General features: G+C 44.2%; 1 protein-coding gene across 5 annotated transcripts in view; it reads left to right on the forward strand.

Annotated features, from left to right (window-relative positions):
- The window catches only part of zfhx3b (zinc finger homeobox 3b), a 142,687-nt gene extending 128,415 nt beyond the window's left edge, over nt 1–14,272 (forward strand). For 4 of the 5 annotated variants that reach the window (XM_076155693.1, XM_076155695.1, XM_076155696.1 and 1 more), the window contains exons 7-11: nt 290–429; nt 853–1,053; nt 4,165–4,291; nt 4,797–10,343; nt 10,856–14,272. In XM_076155693.1, the coding sequence (XP_076011808.1) occupies nt 290–429; nt 853–1,053; nt 4,165–4,291; nt 4,797–10,343; nt 10,856–12,585 (7,745 nt within the window). In that variant the 3' untranslated portion in view covers nt 12,586–14,272. The remainder of the gene's footprint in view (nt 1–289; nt 430–852; nt 1,054–4,164; nt 4,292–4,796; nt 10,344–10,855) is intronic. The other variant, XM_076155697.1, reaches the window with a different exon arrangement.
- The last annotated feature ends 7,629 nt before the right edge of the window (nt 14,273–21,901 follow it).

Raw genomic sequence — 21,901 nt, forward strand, 5'->3', positions numbered from 1 at the left:
GCTGCACCCTGTGGCAACCTAATGTTTTGTGTTATATGATACCTCGACATCCAAACGCTGGGAGCCATATCCCAGCACAGTGTGTCGGCTGTGCATGGATAAGAAGATGCGTGGGGAATTTTATGGGGAATCTTGAGTTCCTACTCGGACTGAATCTGATAAAATCCCATTAAATCCACTTAATCACATTTAAAAAAGAATTTCAAAGCTTGTTGTTGATTGATTTGTCTTCCTAAGCACCGTGTCACTAACATATCTACCTGTCTCTTTTGTCTGTGTGTGTGTCCAGCAGTGTCCAGCCATTCGGAAAGGCACCACTCTGCCTCCCCAGTCCCCTCCAAAAGGCCGTCCTCCCGGTCCGAGACCTCAGAGAGCCCACTCTCCTCCAAGCGTCCCAGGACCGCTGAGAAGAGCAGCGCTGTGGAGCAGGTGAGCGTCCAAACCAGAACATTCATAACCATCTGATCCTCTCACCCTCATTATGAGCCTCAAACTATCACTGCAAATCAGAGAAGAAATATAAAAATGCATTTCTAATAATTTTCTCATCTTTGCTGGCTGAGCCTTTTAACATTATGCAGGTTTTTTTTTAATTGCATGAAAATTAGTTGAGCCTTTCCCCTGCAGTTGCACAACTAATTGTGTAAAAGGTGAAAAAATCAATATGGTATTTGACAGCTGAGAGGCCTTTGAAGTGTGTGCCAAGACTCAGTGGTTCTCAGTATCACCCTGCGCTCTGTGATCACACACATGCCTCCTTCAGGGGAAGTGGGCCTCGCTCGCCCCCCCCTGATCTCTTCCCTCGCCATGACCACCTCAGCTCACGGAGCTCTCTCCTCCCCCTCTCCACAGATGTACCAGTGCCCCTACTGCAAGTTTACCAACACTGACCTGAACCGTCTCAGAATGCACGTCATGACGCAGCACTCTGTCCAGCCCATGTTGCGCTGCCCGTTGTGCCAGGACATGCTCAACAACAAGATCCACCTGCAGTTCCACCTCACGCACCTCCACAGTGTGGCGCCCGACTGTGTCGACAAGCTTGTTGCCACAGTAAGTCATCTAACTGTGTTTGGACCATTTTCCTCTGTGGCTCTTGACATTCAATGCCAAAGCTGTTGGTGCGTTTCCATAGACAAGGTGCCTTTCATAACACAACGCTCCTATTGCCACGGGTCTGAGATTCTTATGGTGACCAAACATGAAGTAAAAGCTCCTTTACAAGAAATTTAAAAAAAGAAATTGGCTAACGTGGATCCAAAACCTTTGCAAACATCGTGGTGTATTTTGCTCCTGACATCATTGGAGCTTTGGCGCTAGAACAGCAGGCTCTGGTTGCCAAAACACCACTCACCTTTCCGGCTGAAATCCATGCTACTAAGGCACCGGGTTAGGGTTGTGTGTCTATGGAACAACACTATGTATATATATATATATATCACCTTTATTATTATGAAAGGTTTTTACGAGTCTGGAACACAGAGAAAGAAATACGCAATAAACAAATACGACCTGTCCGCACTGCCAACGTGTTTTGGACTTTACAGTACATTTTCACATCATTAAAACTTTTGATTCCAATGCAATTTCCATTTGTGTCAAATTGCTGTGAGGATAATGGTCATTCTTACCTCCTCACCTCTAAATTGCCCAGATTTAAGCTGTTATCAATCACAGAGAATGCTGTTAATTGCAAAACTGGCTGTAGGCAATCCCATTGTCTCACTGGAAATTATTGAGCCAATTTCTCTCTTCTATTGCCTCGTCTTGATGCGCCCGTCATCACAGAGCCTTTTCCCCAGCCTTTTTTTTTTATAATTATAGTCATTTTGCAGTATATATCAGTAAAATGCACGTATTCCTTTCCACACGTATGTGGCGCAGCTTGAGTCATGTCACCCTGACTCATTTGAGGAAGTGAGATTTATATCAGCTGCAGTGTTTTCTGCTGCAGCCCGTCCGTCCGTCCGTCCTCTGCCTCTCCCTGCTTTCCTTAATGCTCATCGAGGGCGAATAAAATTTTATTTGCCCTGTTTTCCTGTAAATCACTGAGCAAATCTTTGTTCTGTCCCGTGAAACTAAATAGCCTGCTGGACAATCACAGAGTAAAACATTGCTCTGTCTGCTGCCTCGCCATCTTCGGAGCCCATCTAGAAAGTAAATGGCAAGCACATTAGTATGGTAGATGGCAATATTTATTTATTTTATAGAGGTAGTAATGTACTGAACCACTACAAGATGAGCACGATAGAACAGAGGCAATATAACACACATTAAAGCCAGCACCTTTTTATAACTAGGGAATGCAGATGGGGAGGCACTTTATCCTTTTCACATGTCTAAGTAGAGGAGCCTAATTAAATCTGAAATAGGTGACTATTTCTTGCCAACCATGCATAAATATGCGCTCACTCTCCCACCCTCATCTGCCTATTCCTTATATATATAGTATACTGTATATACGACTTGGTCCCTGCCTCCCCCTGACACTCCAGCTCTCATTTTCTGTGCGTGTAAAACAGGGGTAATGAAAATAATTGTGCTTCATTAATTCCGAGTCTAGCTGGATGATAGCCATTTTGAACTATGTTTGCCAATTAGGCGGTCCAAATTAAAAGTGACCTTGGGATGCTGGGCTCTTTCCTCACACGGCATAATGAAGCAGTTGTGGAGAAACAGTCCACTTTGTAATGTAAATCGCCACTTTGTTTTGTTTTGTGACTTTTCATGCGGGTTGCATTAATTTTCCCCCTCCTCGTTGTGAGGAGATTGAAGAGACGGCGGAGAGAGAGGTTAAAACATACAAAGGAGGGAGAGCGGCTTAATGCTTCCTGGTGAATTGTTGACCACACAGATTGCATAGGGTTTGACTTAATAACTGCAAGTGTTGGCTGTGCTACTTAACCTTGACACCCTGAAGAGATTCTGCTCTATTTGAATCTGACATTTGGAGATATGGAACGCTGTTGTTTAGATGTATTCTTATTGTTTGAAGTGTTCCTTCATAATAAGCTTCAACCGTACAGATCTGACATAGCGCTCTCTTTATGATGAATATAGTTCCCATCAGACTGTTTCCTTCAGTATAACAAAGGAGAAATTTTGATTGATAAGTGAAGGTCATCGTTTTTGTACTGGATGATGTTATATTATTATATAGAATCTAAACATATAATAAGTCTTATGGCTAGGAGAGAAGAGAACCGCATAAGGAGTGTGCAAATACTAAGGTGCAGAAGAGGAGTGAGGTGAAGAGGTGGGATGTGGTGGGGTGATGTGAATTGACATGCAGCTTGTAGACTGAAGCTGATTATTCTGTTTGGAAGGTTAATTGAAGGAAGGTGAAACAGACAGGGGCCTCATCTCCCAGCCGCCTCCAATTTCAGCCCATGATTATTGTTAAATAGGGGTCTTTTAATGAGCGAATTTGGTGAATTGTCATGTTTTGGGGGTGGAAAGAAATCACCAGAGGGAGAAAGAGGAAAGTTGGAATACACAATTGACTTCAACCTTTACATGCAGTGGTAGTGGTAGCAGCAGTTGTAGTAGTGTTATTCATAATATCCTATTTATTTTGTGGACTGGTCCGTTCGTTAGAAAAGCAGTACAAAAATCCCTTTTTCAAATGTAGGAACAATATCTCCCCATTCCTTTTCATAATTTATAATTTAATTGACAGTGGAGGAACCATCAGTGTGCGTTTATCTTCGGCTGTTTATCATCACGAGAAATGGGTCACTCCTTTAGAGAAGTTCATACCAGCGGAGCAACAAAGAGTTATTTCATTTGGCATTCTAATAAACTTTTCAGTTAGTCAAAGTAGTCCACAAAGTCCATCACACTAATTGGCTGCAGCAGAATTATTACTCATCTGACAAAATGCCAGCACTGCTCAGACTGTTAATTGCAGGAATAGAAAATAAAGTGAAATTAAAATGGCTAGGATTGTGTATGTGTGTGCGTGTACGTGTCTGTGTGTGTGTGTGTGTGTGTGTGTGTGTGTGTGTGTGTGTGTGTGTGTACGTGTGTAGATATCCATATGTGAGTGTTAAGTAATGGTATTTCTGCATTTTGCCCTTTAATCATTTCATCCGGAATATAAAACAACATTGTTATTCAGTGAAATTATTAACAATTGAATTCTGTCGTGTTTTATTTTTCCAGGTGACAGCAACTGAGGCACTTCCAGCCAGCATGTTCATCCCTGTCCCGAGTCCAGACAGAGAGTCCCAAAGCAGCACCCCCCATGCCACAGCCAATGCCAACTCAGAGGACACAAAGAAGCAAGCTGGTGAGTGCTGCACACTGTTGTTACCTTTGGCCTGTTTCACACACACATGGTGTGATTCATGGCAGTCTGGGGTCTGAACATGATACAATCCATTGATCAACCGATTGATCTGGAATCACTTTTTTCCATGTTCCATTCCATGTTATTTAGTTTTCCCAACATAATTAAATATTTTCTTTACACACTTATTATTGTTATTACTTTGGCCGACCATGAACAGTCTATTATATTTCATTTTAAGTATTTTGTTTTGGAAATGGTTTTCATTTTCAAAAATTCCACAGACAGTTCACATTCTCATACCAAGGCCAGCATTCCTGGTACCTTGCTATGAAGAATCTCTGGCATTCATGTGTCCCTGAATAGCTTTTCCATTATTTCCACTCATCCTCAATACAACAGCAAATATATTCCCTTTGATAGGAGTACTAGTAAAATATAACATTGTAAATATATTAACTAACTAATGAGTTGTTCTGTCCTGTTGTCTTATAATTGTTTTCAGATGTATCAGATGCTGATCCAGAGAAAGGGGGTTCACTTCCTACAGAGATAGCGGAGGCTCGTAAGTCACCTCTGGAGGAGCAACGGTCAGAGAGAGATGATGCCACAGGGTTCTTGTGTTGGAAGAAAGGCTGTAACCAAGTGTTCAAATCATCCAACTCTCTCCAAATGCACTTCAATGAAGTTCACAACAAAAGGCCTCAGTTGCCAGTTTCTGATCGACATGTCTACAAGTACCGCTGTAACCAGTGCAGCCTAGCATTCAAGACGGTGGAGAAGCTGCAGCTGCACTCACAGTACCATGTGATCAGGGCTGCTACCATGTGCTGCCTCTGCCAGCGTAGCTTCAGAACACTGCAAGCCTTGAAGAAGCACTTGGAAACCAGCCACCTGGAGCTGAGTGAGGCTGACATCCAGCAGCTCTACGGGGGCTTATTGATGAATGGTGACATTATGGTCATGGGTGACCCAGCCCTTGGTGAGGAACACGGAAGTCTAGGAGAAGATGACAAAGAGGGAGAGGAAAGTGACCCAGAGGAAAAACAAAGCCCGACAGGTAGTGACTCTGGCTCATTGCAAGAAGATTCCGGATCTGAACCCAAAAGAGCTCTGCCATTCAGAAAAGGCCCCAACTTTACAATGGAAAAGTTCTTGGATCCATCTCGTCCTTTCAAGTGTACTGTATGCAAAGAGTCTTTTACTCAGAAGAACATTCTTCTTGTTCACTATAATTCAGTCTCCCACCTGCACAAGGTGAAGAGGGCCCTCCAGGAATCCACTACAGGTCAACCTGAGCCTACCAGCAGCCCTGACAACAAGCCATTCAAGTGCAGCACCTGTAACGTGGCATATAGCCAGAGTTCTACTCTGGAGATCCACATGCGTTCAGTTCTTCACCAGACCAAAGCCAGGGCAGCCAAGCTTGAAGCAGCAGGAGGGATCACTACCCCTGGAAGTGCAACTGGTTTAAGTGGCGGTGGATCCAGCATCAACACGTCAACGTCCAGTCCGAGTCCAGTCACTAACTCTACTACAAGCTCGAGCAACCACACCTCTGGGTCTCAAACAGTGCAGAGCCTTCTTGGAGGAAACCACATGAGCCAGTCTCATAACGCAGATAAACTGGGGAACTCCTCAGGTACCTGCCATTCCTCATCATCTGAGAACCACGAAGTAAAAAAGAATAAATATTCAGATCTATTGTCTGCAAGGGGACAGCAACAACAGCTTCAGCAACAACAACAGCAGCTGGCTCAGGCTCAAGCCCAAGCTCAGGCTCAGCTTCAGCAAGAACTCCAGCAGCAGGCTGCTCTTATACAATCACAGCTTTTCAACCCAGCACTTCTACAGCACTTCCCCATGACAACTGATGCACTTCTCCCACTACAACAACAGCAGTTGCTTTTCCCTTTTTATATCCCTGGAGCAGAATTTCAGCTGAACCCAGAGATCAGCTTAAGCAGCTCAGCACTTGGTCTAGCAGGATCCTCTTTGTTGGAAGACCTAAAAAACTCAGCACAGCAGGCCCAGCAGAGCTGCCTGCAGCAACAGCTGATGCACCACCACATGCAGCAACAACATCAACAACAACAGCAGCAGCAGCAGCAGCAGCAGCAGCAGCAGCAGCAACAGCAGCAACAGCAGCATGCACACTCACAGAGCCAGGGGCAGATGGCATTGTTGCAACAAAGTGCATCTTTCCTCCAGCATGAAAAAAAGCAAAAGGCATCATCCTCTCACAACGAGAGAGACAGAGATAAAGATGGGACTGACAGAAATGAGGAACATGTCGGTAAAGAATCTTCAGACAGCAAAGCAAAAGACAAAAAGGACATTCATCAGATTTCGATAAATATGAACCACGACACTGGATTGCCTCCACCAAGGATTGCTTCAGACGCTCGTGGCAATGCAACTAAAGCCTTACTGGAAAACTTTGGTTTTGAGTTGGTAATTCAGTACAATGAAAACAAACAGAAGGCTCAGAAGAAGGCAGCTGGGCCTACAGGGACTGGGCCTACAGGATCAAGTGGTCCAGGTGGGATAACACGTGTGGTAGATCCCATTGAGGGATTAGAGAAATTGGAATGTGAAGCCTGTGGCAAGCTGTTTTCAAACATCCTCATTCTTAAGAGTCACCAGGAGCATATTCACCAGGCTTTCTTTCCATTCCGATCTCTTGAGAGGTTTGCTAAGGAATACAGAGAGCAATATGATAAACAGTATCCACTGAGACCCCCGACACCAGAGGCTGCTCCAGCTCCTCCTCCACCTCCCCCTCCACCTCCACCTCTGCCTGTGCCCGCACCTCAGAGAGCACCCACACCAAACAATCTTGTCTGTACCGCCTCCCTCACACCTCCGACTGTACCTCCTCCACAGCCGCAGGTTACAATGGCACAAATCTCCATGCCTGTGGACATGCCGCTCTTCTCACCGCTCATGATGCAGCCCATGTCTCTTCAGTCTTTGCCCTCGCAGATGACTTCCCAGTTACAACCTGTTGAGCCAAGCCTGGCCTCAGACCTGGCCCAGCTCTATCAGCAACAGCTTACACCAGCCATGCTGCAGCAACAGCAGAACAAGAGACCACGGACACGCATCACGGACGATCAGCTAAGAGTCCTGCGACAGTACTTTGATATCAACAACTCACCAAATGAGGATCAAATTAAAGAGATGGCAAATAAGTCAGGGCTGCCTCAAAAAGTTATAAAGCACTGGTTCAGGAACACCTTGTTCAAAGAGCGTCAGCGCAACAAAGACTCACCATACAATTTCAGTAATCCACCAACAACGACTCTAGAAGACACCAAAATTGACTCTAAACCTCCTTCTCCTGAACCTCAGAAACACGACATGTATGGAAGTAAGAGATCATCCAGAACTAGATTTACCGACTACCAACTGAGAGTTCTTCAGGACTTCTTTGATGCCAACGCTTATCCAAAAGATGATGAATTTGAACAGCTCTCCAATCTCCTGAGCCTACCGACTCGAGTCATTGTGGTGTGGTTCCAGAATGCTCGCCAGAAAGCCAGAAAGAATTATGAAAACCAGGGCGAGGGGGCAAAAGAGGGGGAAAGACGAGAGCTGTCCAATGACCGCTATATTCGCACATCCAATCTGAATTACCAGTGCAAGAAATGTAGCCTAGTTTTCCAACGTATATTTGATCTAATAAAGCATCAAAAGAAGCTCTGTTACAAAGATGAAGATGATGAAGGGCAATACGACAGCCAGAACGAGGATTCTTTCGATTTATCTAATGAATGTTATACTCCGTCTGGGTCCTCCTGTCACACCCCAATGCCCTCCTCCTCAAGCCTCTGCCCTCTCCCAACCTCCTCACCAGCATTCTCGCACCTCCCATCTTCCGAGAAAGAGGAGGCATCGCCTGCCACCACCTCCAATTCGTATGAAGAGAAGCCCAAACAATTACCAGAAATGTCTGTTGATCCACGTGAAAACCAAACCTCTATCAAGCAGGAAATCGTGCATCAGCCCCAATCAGAGCCACAACAACACCACAGATCCCAACGAGAAGAGAAAGTTCCCAAGGCCGCTAAGCATCAGTCGCCTTCCTTCTCTCAGCAACAGCAGCAGCAATGTGGACCCTCAGCCTCTCAAACGAGCCAGGCCTCCTCTCAAAGCTCACACATGAGCCTCAATGCGCACCTGACCTCTGCCTCACAACAACTGGCGCAGCAGATGATCCCTTACCAGTGTGAACAGTGCAAGGTTGCCTTCCCCTCCTTTGAGCACTGGCAGGAGCACCAGCAATTGCACTTCCTCTCTCTGCAAAATCAGTTTATCCACCCCCAATTCCTAGACCGTCCAATTGACATGCCTTTCATGTTGTTTGATCCCAACAATCCTCTCTTGGCAAGTCAGTTGCTCTCCGGGGCAATGCCACAGATTCCCAGCAGCTCTGCCACCTCTCCTTCCACTCCCACTTCTACCATGAACTCCCTGAAGAGGAAATTGGAGGAGAAGGCCGGCACTAGCCCAGGAGAGAATGACAGCACAAACAGCGGAGAGGAGCCGCAGAGAGACAAGCGGCTCAGGACCACCATCACACCTGAGCAGCTGGAGGTTCTTTACCAAAAGTACTTACTCGATTCAAATCCTACAAGGAAAATGCTGGACCACATCGCTCATGAGGTGGGATTGAAAAAGAGAGTTGTGCAAGTCTGGTTCCAGAATACCAGAGCCAGAGAGAGAAAGGGCCAGTTCAGGGCAGTGGGGCCAGCTCAAGCTCATCGTCGGTGCCCTTTCTGCCGGGCTCTTTTCAAAGCAAAAACTGCTCTGGAGGCTCACATTCGCTCTCGTCACTGGCATGAAGCTAAACGTGCTGGGTATAATCTAGCTCTCTCTGGTATGTTACCTGATCAGGATATGATGCAAATGAAAATGGATGTTCTAGACGCATCAAGCTACTCCCAGCTTGCACCCTCTCACAGTGAAGGGCAGAGCTCCTCCCTGTCTCCGATGAACAAAACCATGGATTTGTCTCCAAGGGCCCTGCTGAGCCCATCGTCTATTAAAGTTGAGGGAATGGAAGATTTTGAGAGCCCATCCATGTCTTCTGTGAACCTCAGCTTTGATCCGAGCAAACTTGATAATGATGACTGTTCTTCTGTAAACACAGCCATCACAGACACGACCACTGGTGATGAGGCCAATGCTGATAACGACAGCGCTGATGCAAAGCACAGCCAAAGCAGTAGTGATTACCTGTCTAAGTCAGGGGGCACAGCTCCCATGCTTGAAAATGATGACCAGATGTCATCAGGGCTGGTTAGCCCTGCTACAAGCTATTATGCTAAAGACTATGATAATGAACACATGATTGACCACAGCGAGACGTCCAGCTTGGCTGACCCCTGCTCACCAAGTCCCGGAGCTTCTGGCAGAAGCATCGACAGTGGAGATCGCCCTGGTCAAAAGCGCTTCCGAACTCAGATGAGTAACCTCCAGCTAAAACTGTTGAAATCCTGTTTTAATGACTACAGGACTCCCACTATGCTCGAATGTGAGGTACTTGGCAATGACATTGGACTTCCAAAGAGAGTGGTTCAAGTGTGGTTCCAAAACGCCCGTGCCAAGGAGAAAAAGGCAAAGCTCAACATGGCAAAGCACTTCGGCATAAATCACACATCCTACGAGGGGCCCAAGACTGAATGCACTCTGTGCAGTGTCAAGTACAGTGCTCGCCTCTCTGTACGTGATCACATTTTCTCCCAGCAACACATCTCGAAGGTGAAGGATACCATTGGCAGTCAGATGGATAAAGAAAAAGAATACTTTGACCCTGCTACAGTGCGCCAACTTATGGCCCAGCAAGAGATGGACCGCATTAAGAAGGCCAATGAAGTTTTAGGACTTGCACAGCAGCAAGCCATGCAGCAGCAGGCGATGTTTGATAACCCTGCAATGCAGGCTTTGAACCTCCAGTCAGCCTATCCAAACCTGCAAGGCATTCCACCTGTTCTGTTGCCAGGGGTTGGAAGCCCCTCCCTTTCCAGCTTTAACTCATCAAATTCAGGTATGTCTACATTTGACATTTATTTGGCGATACGCTGTGAAGATTGTTATGCATTTTAAGTAATTACAATAGAGTAATTACTTATTTTACTTTTATTGAGGATCCATTCAGCAGTTGTCTTTAGAGAATGCAATATTTTTACCCTACTCAAATTAATTTCTCCTGCCATCAGTCAGTCTGTCATGTAAGCTTGTTTACAGTGGCACACTTAGAATGTATAACATAATGTGTAACATAATGTAATGGTCTGTGGCCGTTGCTGACAGGTGCCACAAAGCCACTTTAACTGCCGCTACTAAACTGTGAGAGCAATAAATTCCTGAACAAACGACTCATTCTGACTGACTTTCAGTTTGACTTTGACATTAGCTTCATCACATTATCATTTCCATACATGTTTTCATTAACCTCCTTTTTATGTTACAGACTAGCTGAAAAATCAATTAATCACATGTCAATGAAAGAAATATGCTCATTAATTGTTCAAATGTGTGTATCTTGATGTTTCCTAGCTTTAACTCCTCCGAAACCTCCAAACCTCCTGAACATGCCTGGTGCCAGTGTGCCCTCACCTAGTCTCCCCACGTCTGGATTACCCAACAAACCTCCCTCCTCGTCTTCCTTGGCCGCATCCAGCCCATCCCAGACCAACACATCTGTTTCCCACTCAAGCTCCAATTCCATCACCACGTCCTCAACTGCCCAGTCCGGCAGCTCCCGACCTGAACCCCCCAAAGAGTGTGACACTGAGAGGTTAAGAGAGAAGGAGAAGTCCAAGGAGAAGGCAGAGAAGGCCCCAGCCCCATCTTCAACTGGAAGCACTCCTGCTCCCTCCACTTCAGCTGCCAGCGCCAAGAAGGAGAAACCCGACACAGCTGTACCTGCCACCTCAATGCCCACACCCGGCATGGAGTACGTGGTAGATCCTGCCCAGCTTCAGGCCCTGCAGGCTGCTTTGGCATCAGACCCCACCTCTCTGCTCACAAATCAATTCCTGCCCTACTTCATGCCCGGCTTTTCCCCATATTACTCCCCTCAGATACCCGGGGCTCTCCAAGGAGGCTACCTTCAACCGATGTATGGCATGGAAAGTCTCTTCCCGTACAACCCAGCATTGTCACAAGCACTGATGGGCCTGTCTCCAGGGTCCCTGCTGCAGCATTACCAGCAATATCAGCAGAGCTTGCAGGAGGCACTACATCAGCAGCAGCGGCAGCTTCAGCAGATCCAGCAACCCAAAGCGAGCCAAACTCCTGTTCCCCCTCAACCCTTGGGGGATCGCAAAGAATCTGCCAAAGATCGAGTCAAGACAGAGGAGCAAAAGGGCAAACCTCATAGTGAACCCCCCTCTTCCACTTCCTCCTCCTCCTCTCATAATAAACTACCCTCTGAGCAGAATGAGATGGATGGCAAAGCTGTGGAAGCCCATCTAGACCAGTACATCGTCCCCAAGGTGCAGTACAAACTGGCATGCCGCAAGTGTCAAGCAGTTTTCACCAAGGAAGAAGCGGCTGTTACCCACCTTAAATCAAACTGTTTTTTCGGTCAGTCTGTGGCAAACCTGCAAGAGATGTTGCTGCGTGTCCCCAGTGGCGCTGGTGCAGGGGCTGGAAGTCTCTATGACTGCCTGGCTTGCGACACCACGTTGGATGGGGAGAAAGCACTCAGTCAACACCTGGAATCGGCATTGCACAAACACAGAACAATCAAGCGATCAGCCAGAAATGCCAAAGAGCACGCGACTAGTTTATTACCTCACTCTTCAGCCTGCTTCCCCAATCCTAACACCGCATCTACCTCGCAGTCTGCCACTCATCCCATCAGCAGCCCCCCGAACCCGCCAACGACATCAGCCACCATGCCATCCTCTGCTGTCTCCTCTTCCCTTTGCTCCTCGTCTACGACCCCACTCAACACCACAGCTGCCGGCAAACCCTGGCCCCAGGCCCCTTTCTCCAGAGCTTTAGCTGGGAAGCCCAACGCCAGTCCCTCCTCCTCCTCTTTTCCTCCAGTGTCCTCACCTTCAACGGTTACCTCAAGTTCATTGAGCACCTCAGGAGTTCAGACCTCGATACCAACAGACGTCTTTACCGACGAGTCTGACTCTGACAGCAGTCAGAAGTCAGCGGACAGGCTGTGCAGGACGGCGGAGGAGCCGCAGCAGCAGCCTGGCTTTGTCAAAGACAGTAGTAGTTGTAGTAGTAATCTTGCTAGTGTAGGAACAGACTCCATCAGATTGTAAAAGAGCTTTCAGTGATGGACAATATTTAAAAAACACAAAAAAGACAAAAAAAAACACAAATTGAAAAAAACACAAAAAGCAGCAATGTTAAAAATACATTAAAAGTATACAAACCAATTTCAGAAAAAGATGTGTAAAGACTAACTGCAATTCCAAAGCTTGTAACCAAAAATTTAAATGTTAGTGGATTGTTTTCCCATATCAACATGCTGGTTTTCATTTTCTTTGTTTTTTACTGAAAGACATGCATACTAATTTATGAGAATAGAACGGATTGCTGCAGTTACGTTTTGGGAAGCGGTGGAGGAATGCTGTACTGTATGACAGTGGACTGCCTCAAGGTGACAAACGGCCCAAGAACCCTTTTGAAGAAACACGTCGACTAATTGTCCCTTTGTTTTATAATTGTTTCTACTTAATAGCACAGTCACAAAAGCCAGTATGTACTGTATGGGAGAATAGTCTATCAGTTTTCTTGCTATTTAAGCATTCAGATACCAATGGCTTGCAAAAGTAAAAGAATAATGTAATGTCTATTTTATTCTCAGGTCAACAGCTCACAGATGTTTTTCTGTTACAGAAATCCATGTTTTACACCTTTTTGTTTCCAACAGGAGACGAGCATTTGTTTCTTTCAAAACTTGATTTACTAATAGAAAGTTTTACATCGAATGAAATTACAATAAGGCATTGTTTCCGGGCATTCAAAAGGGGTAGATGTTTTGCTGATTTTAACATTTGGAATCCTGTTAAAAGGGGAATTAGCAATCCCAACTAAACCCAAACAAGGAAAGCGTTTTGAACAGAACAACTGGCGATAAAAAGAGTTTTGATTAAAAAAAGACAAACCTTCTGTATTTATGATAGATATGAACATTTTTGGTGTTAAGTAGATTGTTGCATTGGAAATGAATTTAAACAGTATGGTAGGTTGAAAAAAACTTTGTGTACATTTTAGCTTTTGTATTGTCCAACTTTAAGACGCTTCATTTGATGTTGTCTTGGTCATTCCGATAGACTAGATTATGGACAGGTAACTTATCTAAACTTTATTTCTGTCTTATTCTCAGCTTCTCGGGAAACTTTCACCCACACGCCCCTCCTGAAAAGGCAGGATCCTCTCTTAGAGTTATTTAAATGTTATGGTTTGGTTGGTATGGCACTTACCATAATGGCAAAGATCCTGGGTGAAATGTTGCAAATTTTTATTTTATTTAATATTTTGTGTTACCTTTGTGCACTTATCACTGTCTGACTCCTATTTCTCACTCTACTCGTTCCTCTCTTCGCACTTATTTTCTCTGCTCTCCTGTATTTGTAGAGGAGTTTGCTACAAAGCAGGTCTTCTGTTCTTCATGTAGTGTGGCTACAGTCTTTATTTTCATTTTAGACATTTCTGTTGTCATAAATGAAAATGAAAAAAGAATACTAATAATAATTCTCACGCTTTAAAACAAAAAGAAAATCCAAAGACTAAACACTTTCACCATTGGTGCATAAAGATGAGAAAAGAGGCTTCTTTATACTTGAGGATTTGTTGCTGTTTTTAGAGGAAAGAAAACAAAGTTTTAAAAGATAAAGGAGTACGCATCAGAGTTGCCGTTCTTGCTTCTTCGCAAGCAAACAGGTGGCTTTTTTACGTAAATACCAAGAATACCAAAAACCAAAAAGGGCCCTTGTCCTTGCATTGTGGAGTAGCACCGTTACAGAGCCATTGCAGTTTGTAAGATAGAGGTTATTAATCTTTGTTTCAATTTTTTGTCACATTCAAATGTCCATTTTTATTTTTAAGAAAATGTATAAGGTCTGGTCTTCAAGGACATACGTTTTGCTGCTAATGTAGAATTTTGAGAGAAAAAAAGAGAACCTAGATGCATGCTCATTTTGCTTTTGGCTAAGCTTTAACTAAGACAAACAATAAACCAATTTCTTGCCTCTGCGACACCTTTTTTTTTTTTTTTCCTTGTTGCAAAAACGGAACTTTGAAGACTGTGAATATATGTTCCAAAGGACATTTTGCCGATTTTCTTTTTGAACAGACCAATGTTTAAAGCCAATGATCTATAACGTTTGTAAAGAACAGTGCATTCCAAATATCACAATGGATTTTTCTTAAGGAAGGACTGATTCACGTATTGCTTTTAATTGTCACAATCTATTTTTCCTCATTTTTAAAGTGACTGTAAACTGTTGTGTAAATTTAGCATCATGGGTCGCCCAACACAGTGACCCTCTTGTGTCATTTTGTGCTGGCATGGAACATCGCTGAGAATCCATCCATCCAGTCAAGGTTGTTGCTCACTTGTTAAGCAAGTAATAGTGGTTACCAAAAAATGTATATAATACATCTGGTACTGATGCGTCTCATAGGTTTAGTCACATTTACGCCACCCAACATACATCTAGTCTCAGAAGGAAGTCATGGCTGTTTTGATCAGGCGCGGCGTCCCTTCCTGCCTACAGGGCGGCACCTTCACGTAGGAACACTGTAGAGGAGGAAAGGTCGCTGAGGGACGTCTTCATTCCAAAGCATCATTTCTGGAAAAAGTAGGAGGTTTCTTGAAGATGTCCCTTGGTTTCGAGTAGGTTACGAGATATGTCATGCTTTCATGTCCAAAGAAGTCACCCTCTCCATCTTGTTGCTGTGGAAACGGATGTGCATAGGTATCCCCCAGATCAATGAAATAAATGTACTTTAAACACCAAAACCAAAACATATTTAAATTTGTGAAGAACTACTCTTTGGCCACCGTTGTATAGCCAGTATAGTCGCCCAAAACACTTTGGATGCACAATCTCAGAAGTGTGTTAAGTAGATTTGGTTCTGCAAGCTTGCTACTTCTCTAAAGTCCAGTTACCTGAAATACTGTTCATATGTACCTTCTTATTTTCTTTTGTACAGTGTTTCCTGAATATGTTTGCTTTGTTTTCATTTCCAGATATTGTCAGACACGTATTGTTATTTTGTTTTATGTTAGCCTCTGTATATTACTTTGACTCATAAATTAACATTAGCTTTAATTTGAAAATTAAGAAACAAAATGATTCTATGACCTGGCCACTTTATGGTGTGATGATGTTCTTTATATTCTTGTTTGCTCTCTTATTTCCAAAGTGTCATCTTTGTTTCGGGGCTCTTTTGTAGAGGTCAGACGTTGAGGTCTCTGCATCAGATTCAGCCAGCATGGACTGTGTGTGTTTATGTGTTTGCGTGCGTGCGTGTGCGTGTGCGTGTGTGTGTGTCTTTCATAAGAGCCAGCATCAATTCAATTTTTTCTAGTTTCCCTTTTAAAGTTATGATATGAAACACATGAAAACAAAGTGAACCACAAAACTGGATTATGAATAAGTGAAATTTCGAAAATCAAATTTGGAACCATCAGAAACCGAGAACGACGATACCGAAGCACTGAGCAGTTTTTACTTTGATTGAATATATGAATGTGGCCAAAGCTTTATGCAGTTGAAACAAAAAGAAAAAATTTCCGATTTGTGCCCCAGATAAATGTATATTTTATTGTGGCACGATTAGCTGTTGTGGATTCGTGGATCCACCCGACTTACATTGGGATACTTGATTTTAATGGACATTTACAAAGAGAGATAAGACAAGGTTTTGCTGTAGAGGTCATCTTTTGCCCACTGTGAAAACGAACGTGTACCTGTATACAGATATAGATATATTTAAAACAAGACATCAGCTTTTTTTGTTTCGAAATGAAGAAGGAATGAAAAGAAAAAATGGACTCTGGGAAACTTTGGAGATCTCATTAGGAGGACGTGAGAGAGGCTGCGGGCACACCAAAACTGCGCATGGGAGCCAAAGGCAGGCTCCAAACAGCTTTAAATCACCTCCTTATTTGATTACTGACAACTCTGTAATGGGAATGGACTCTGGAACCAATGGACATGTGTGACACGGAGAGGAAAAGTCTGAACTTAAGTGGCTCCAGCTGCCTCTTCCTCCTTTCTGTCTGTCTCTTTCTTTCTCCAGCTCTGCCTCTGCGTCTGCTCTTTGAAGGACATTTTCCAAATTTCAGGACAGGATGGACAGAGAAGCTTGCTTCACATCCCCCACCCCTACCCCAAGCCCCCCCTCCACCCACCCGCCCGCTTCATGTCGCCACCCGTTTTCATTTCTTCTCGCGCTTGTCTCTTGAGTGACAAGCAAAGCTCTCCAGTCAAATGGCGGCTCACCCCTGGCTCTGTTGATTACATCATCTCTAAAGAGGAATTAACAACGGAGAGAGGGGACGGGTTCTGGAAGCTGCTGTTCTTAAAGAGGCAGTTACACACTAAAAAAGCGTATTAACCAAAATTAACAACCAAACTAACAACCAAACAACCATTTGCTCCAACTTCAAAGATGAACTGTTACTTGGAGCTCTCTGTTCCTTTTGTGACTTCTGGTGCCACAATGTTTTTTTATGCTTTTCTTTTTTCTTTTTGTTTCCTTGAATTACTCCTCCTTCGAGCCTCATAAGCATGGCTCTGTGGCTCCAGGCAGCCCATCCGAGGGTAGAAAAAAAAACAGCCTTGCAATGTACAAAAAAGAGCAAGTTAAACCAAAAATGTTGTTCTTGATGTCTTTTCTATACTGTAGTCTTGTTAGATTTTTTGTTACTGTAATTATATGATGAAGATTTCCAAACTGTACCAAATTACATGGAAACTAACATACATAAACCACATGGAACTTCAGACTTTTAAAGAAACTTTTGTCACAAAACCTTGTTGTCCTAGTTAAGTTGATTGTAGATGGTAATTGAATATACTCCTTTGAAAATATTTCATCAAGTATGTTTCTTGCTCATTGTGATACATTAAAAAAGTATGAGCATAAACTGCACTGCTTGGACTGCTCCTTCACTGATAGTGTTTAGTTTATTGTTTTATTGTTATGATATTGTACTCAAGCTCAAACAACTCCTTTATTTAGTCTTTATTTTTATTAATTTTTTCCTTGAGTCCCCAAAAATGTCACAATTTTTGAATTTTGCATGTGGAGTATTTTATTTTCAGAATTATTAAAAGAATAATCATATTTAGTGAGTTTGTTTTGCCATATCAGTAATATTTTATAATTTGAAAAACCCGTATTTTGAGTGAACTTTTACAGACTTTACTGATGGAAAAAAGGATCTGAAAGAATCAAAAGATAACTTTGCAGTCTTAAATAAGTTTATATTTAGATTGAATATTAGAGGCGTCTGTGCTAATGAGGTCATGCTGCAGGCGTCTGCATCTCTGGGCTTGTTTGTTTCTGTGTTTGTTTGCAGGATTACTCACACTGCTCTGGTTTTGACTCAAGTTGGTGAGATATTGGGCCATGGACCAGCGAAGGAACCATAACATTCTGACATGGATCTGAATGATTCCTTTATGCTGGGACATTGGACACCTTCGGATATTTGTGTCTGATTCTTTGAAGGTAAAACAAAAATCCTCATGCATCACAGATCACACAGGATAGAAGTTAGAGGTGTGCACTAATGTTTACCTTCCTTCTTTCATACCGACTCTGTGTGTCTGCCTTTCGTGCAAACAATTCATCTTGTGAAAGTTAAACTAATACAGTGAGGCTGCAAGGTCATTTCTAAAAGTCAAACATAACTGAGTTAAAAATAAGAGGATGGAGTTCATTGTAATTGCATCTTTTAAAAATAAGATAATGAAATTGCAAAAGCAGAGAGAATTCATTTGGAATTGCAGGCATGTGCATCTATTTTGCACAGATGCTTGGATTGCTCTGTTGCTTTGAAAATCTAACTCAATTACTTTATGTTTTACTATAAATATGAATTCAATCGTCCTTGCAAACATTGTTAAAGCCATTCTATGAAAGCGCATGAAGTGTTTCTGAGAAGCATCAAACCAATAAAAGACTTAAATCAGAGGCCATCGCCTCTCAAGCGATGGCCGAGATTCATTGGCCATGTTGAGCCAATTAACACGCAAGGGCACATCCCGAATGAATTAAAAACACTCTAATCCGATCAGTGTGAAAAGCAAGGCCATTTCCTTCGCAGGCCTGGACCAGATGGCTCTCACACTCTGATGCTGCGCTGAAACAGGCCAGGCCCAGTCACACAGTGTGAAATTGGGTTAGCGCCTGAGTCTAACGGAGGCCCAGGGCAACGTGAGCTCCCCAACCGCTCTCTCCTGGCCTCAAGGTACAGGGCCCACCTTATCGATCTCTGGCTCCATATTGAATTATCATTCTCAGTGCACCTCCCTAACTCGGTCATCTCAGTCAAGCCACGGCTGCTTCCTACAGTCATTTGTCTCTTTAGGCGAGTCAACCTTTTACAGAGCCCAAATAGTCCCTGACATACCACAGAATGTTCTCTTTTGTAGCAATCAGGTCATGCTACAGCTCTGCAGGATAGAATATCACAGTGTGACCCTGGCTGGGCGGTGTAACCATGCTGAGGTCTAAGTTCTTGCTTTGTTGAAATAATGACTCGTTTGGTTTTCCAAAGCACTTCCATATCAGCTTTCAACCTTAGCTGTGAAGAAACGCTACAAATGTCTGACGACTCACGTTAAAATGACTCCTAAAGCCCCGGCGACGCGATGTCATCACAGCATTGTCTTGAATAAAAAACATTGCTCTGTGATGACTGTTTGGCTTTAGGTTGGTTGGACACCACAAAGGCAGAAAATGAGAAGCAGAAGCTCCCGAGGAAACCACAACACAACACGTCCCAGCATTGGATTCCAGGCAGTTCTGGCCAGAGGCGGGTCACCCCTGTCCCGCACCACCGTGTCTCCTTTTGTCTCCTTTCATGATTTTGTCTCTTTTCCCTGGTGCTGGTCTGATCAGTTCCCCATGCTCCTGCTGTCCTCGTCACCGCCCCCTCAGTCTGCAGAGGGAACGTGCAGGCAGCCACGCGCCACCGCCACAACGGGATGTTGCCAAGCTTTTGGAGTAACACAATACATAAAAGGGAGAAACACAATCAGAATACAGAAACATATAAAACTGTACTTCAATTACAGTTATAGAGAAAATATGTAATCAGATCACATGGAATGTACTTACAGTATAAAGTGCCTCAATCTAAAGGGCTTTACATGGATTCATACACACACTCACACACTCATGGCAGGGACATACCAAGGCACCAACCTGCACATCAGGAGCACTTGATGTTCAGTTCAGCGGTTCAGGGACTTGTTGGTATATTTGATCTAAATGTGTCCCTGCTGAACACATTATATTCACACCTGGATACTTGTGACAGAGATTTGATCATAGTTCACATGTGTTCTGACACGTGGCATTGCAGGCCAATCACAGCCTGGTGTGCAAGCATTTCAACCTTGTGGCTCCATCATCTGGATACTGAGATTGCGTGTTAACGTAAGATGGAAATGTGTCGTCTGTTAAACCTGCTGATGGATTTAGGAACATGCCGAATGCAGAGTTCCATCTAAACTCCTCTGAACTGCACTGAAGTAACAAATTGGAGAGTGTCACCAGTAGATATTTGGACAAACTGGAAACATTTGTGGCTAAGCCAGTGAAAGGCCTCGCTAAGCTGGGCTGCTTTTCACATGAGCAGCCTGCAGCGCCACTGCCAAGGGTTAAACCCCGACAGGCAGGCTGCTGAAGTAACATGGCTGACCGTGAAGAACAGGAATATCACCACCAGGCCTGAAAGCTCCGGCTCCTTCTCTGCACATTGCGTAGCCGCAGCTCTTCCTCGTTTTCCTCCCCCACACTTAAACCTCTGTGTCTGGTGTCGTCTCCCCTATCAATGTCAAAGGCAAATTACAGCTGAGCATGGAGGACCAGGTCAAACCAATTCAATCTCATGTGTCAGAATGATGGGTGTGTGGGGATCAAAGAGAAAATGATTAAAAATTATGAAAAAAAACTGTTTCTTTTACCAACTCAGCTCGATATCAAGGCCGAGTAAAAATGCAAGATTCCATTAATCCCTCAGGGTGCAGCCCCCACCTGTGGCGCTGAGGCGAGGATCCTGTGCACCCTCAGACTGGAGCCCCAACTCGCTGGCTCTCACCCGCCAGGGATTCGTGCGGGAGAAGGTGTGGAGGGTTGTCTTGGCAGGCTCTGGGCCTTTGCCGGAGCATTTCCTCTCTCCTGAGCGCGGGATCAGGTGTCGCCATTTTCACAGCACCTTCTGGTTCTGTTTAACAGGAAATGAGGTCCATCAGAAGAACTCTGAGCAAAACTGAGTCCGAATGGGCCCTGACAGGCAGGAATATTAGCCTGTGACGGCAGTCAGTAATTGAATGATCGGCTCCCCCCCCTCGCTCATAATGAAGAGAATATGTGCTGGGAATGTGTTTGTCCTTCTCTATCCTTTGTCTGCCCTTTTCTTCTCCTCTTCTCCCCATTTTTACCCCTTAATAAATCATTTGTGGGGGTAGAAATGCGGGATAATTTTACTAGACTTCAAAGTGCTTCTCATGGTGTCATTTCTGTAACCTCAAAGTGATGATGCACTAGAAAGGCTGGGGCTGAGCTCTGCCTGAATGTGTTTCTGCCTTGAGACGCAGCCCGTCGTGTCGTGAGAGGGCGAGCAGGAGTACATGAGAGATCAATTATCACACCTCATTTTGTTCTCATATGCAAAACGATAATGGGTGGACCATGTCAGACCTGAACCATCAGGTGGTGTATCCTTTCCCCATAAATGTGTTTCGCAGATTGTCTGAAGGGGTCTGTTAAATCCCTTTAACAGTTAAAAAGCTGGAAGAAGGAGTCTGGCTTCTCCTTGATCTGTCTTCAAGTGTCCCTCAGCAGACAAGATTTAAGAGCGATAAAGCAAGAGAATAAACCTTACACTCAACATCGCATCAGCCACACTTAGACGCAGTGCTTTCATATTGGAACGCTTCTCAAAACTAACATTACGGGTAGTTCTTTGTGTGTGCGTGCGTGCGTTCGTGCATGTGTGTGTTTGCAAGCTCCCGAGCAAACAGTGCAGCGATTGTGCATCTACTCCAGAGGGGCAGAGTGCATGTGCCAAGAAAGAGGCTTGTGTTGGGTGTCGGCATGGGTGAGGGAAGGTGATGCTGGTGAGGAAGCGAGAGGCACAGCTTGGAGGTGCAGCATCAGATTTCACATAACTCCGTCGAGAATGTCAGCTCGGAGAAGAATTCTTAATACAATAATTGCTTTGAGACTTGTTCTTATTAATATTTCTCTGACTTTGGTTTTGGATTTTTTTTTTTTTTCAAGTCTTAACCAAAATCAGTTGTAGTGTATTGCTGCTGGAATGCCTGTCAGCCCGGGCCCTGACCCTGGGCTGGCTGCTATAATGATGGGAAGATGAAAGAGCCA

This window comes from Genypterus blacodes, unplaced genomic scaffold (assembly GCF_046128005.1).
Source record: "Genypterus blacodes isolate CSIRO-AG114 ecotype Tasmania unplaced genomic scaffold, CSIRO-AGI_Gbla_v1 ptg000067l_1, whole genome shotgun sequence".
NCBI classification, from domain to species: Eukaryota; Metazoa; Chordata; class Actinopteri; order Ophidiiformes; family Ophidiidae; genus Genypterus; species Genypterus blacodes.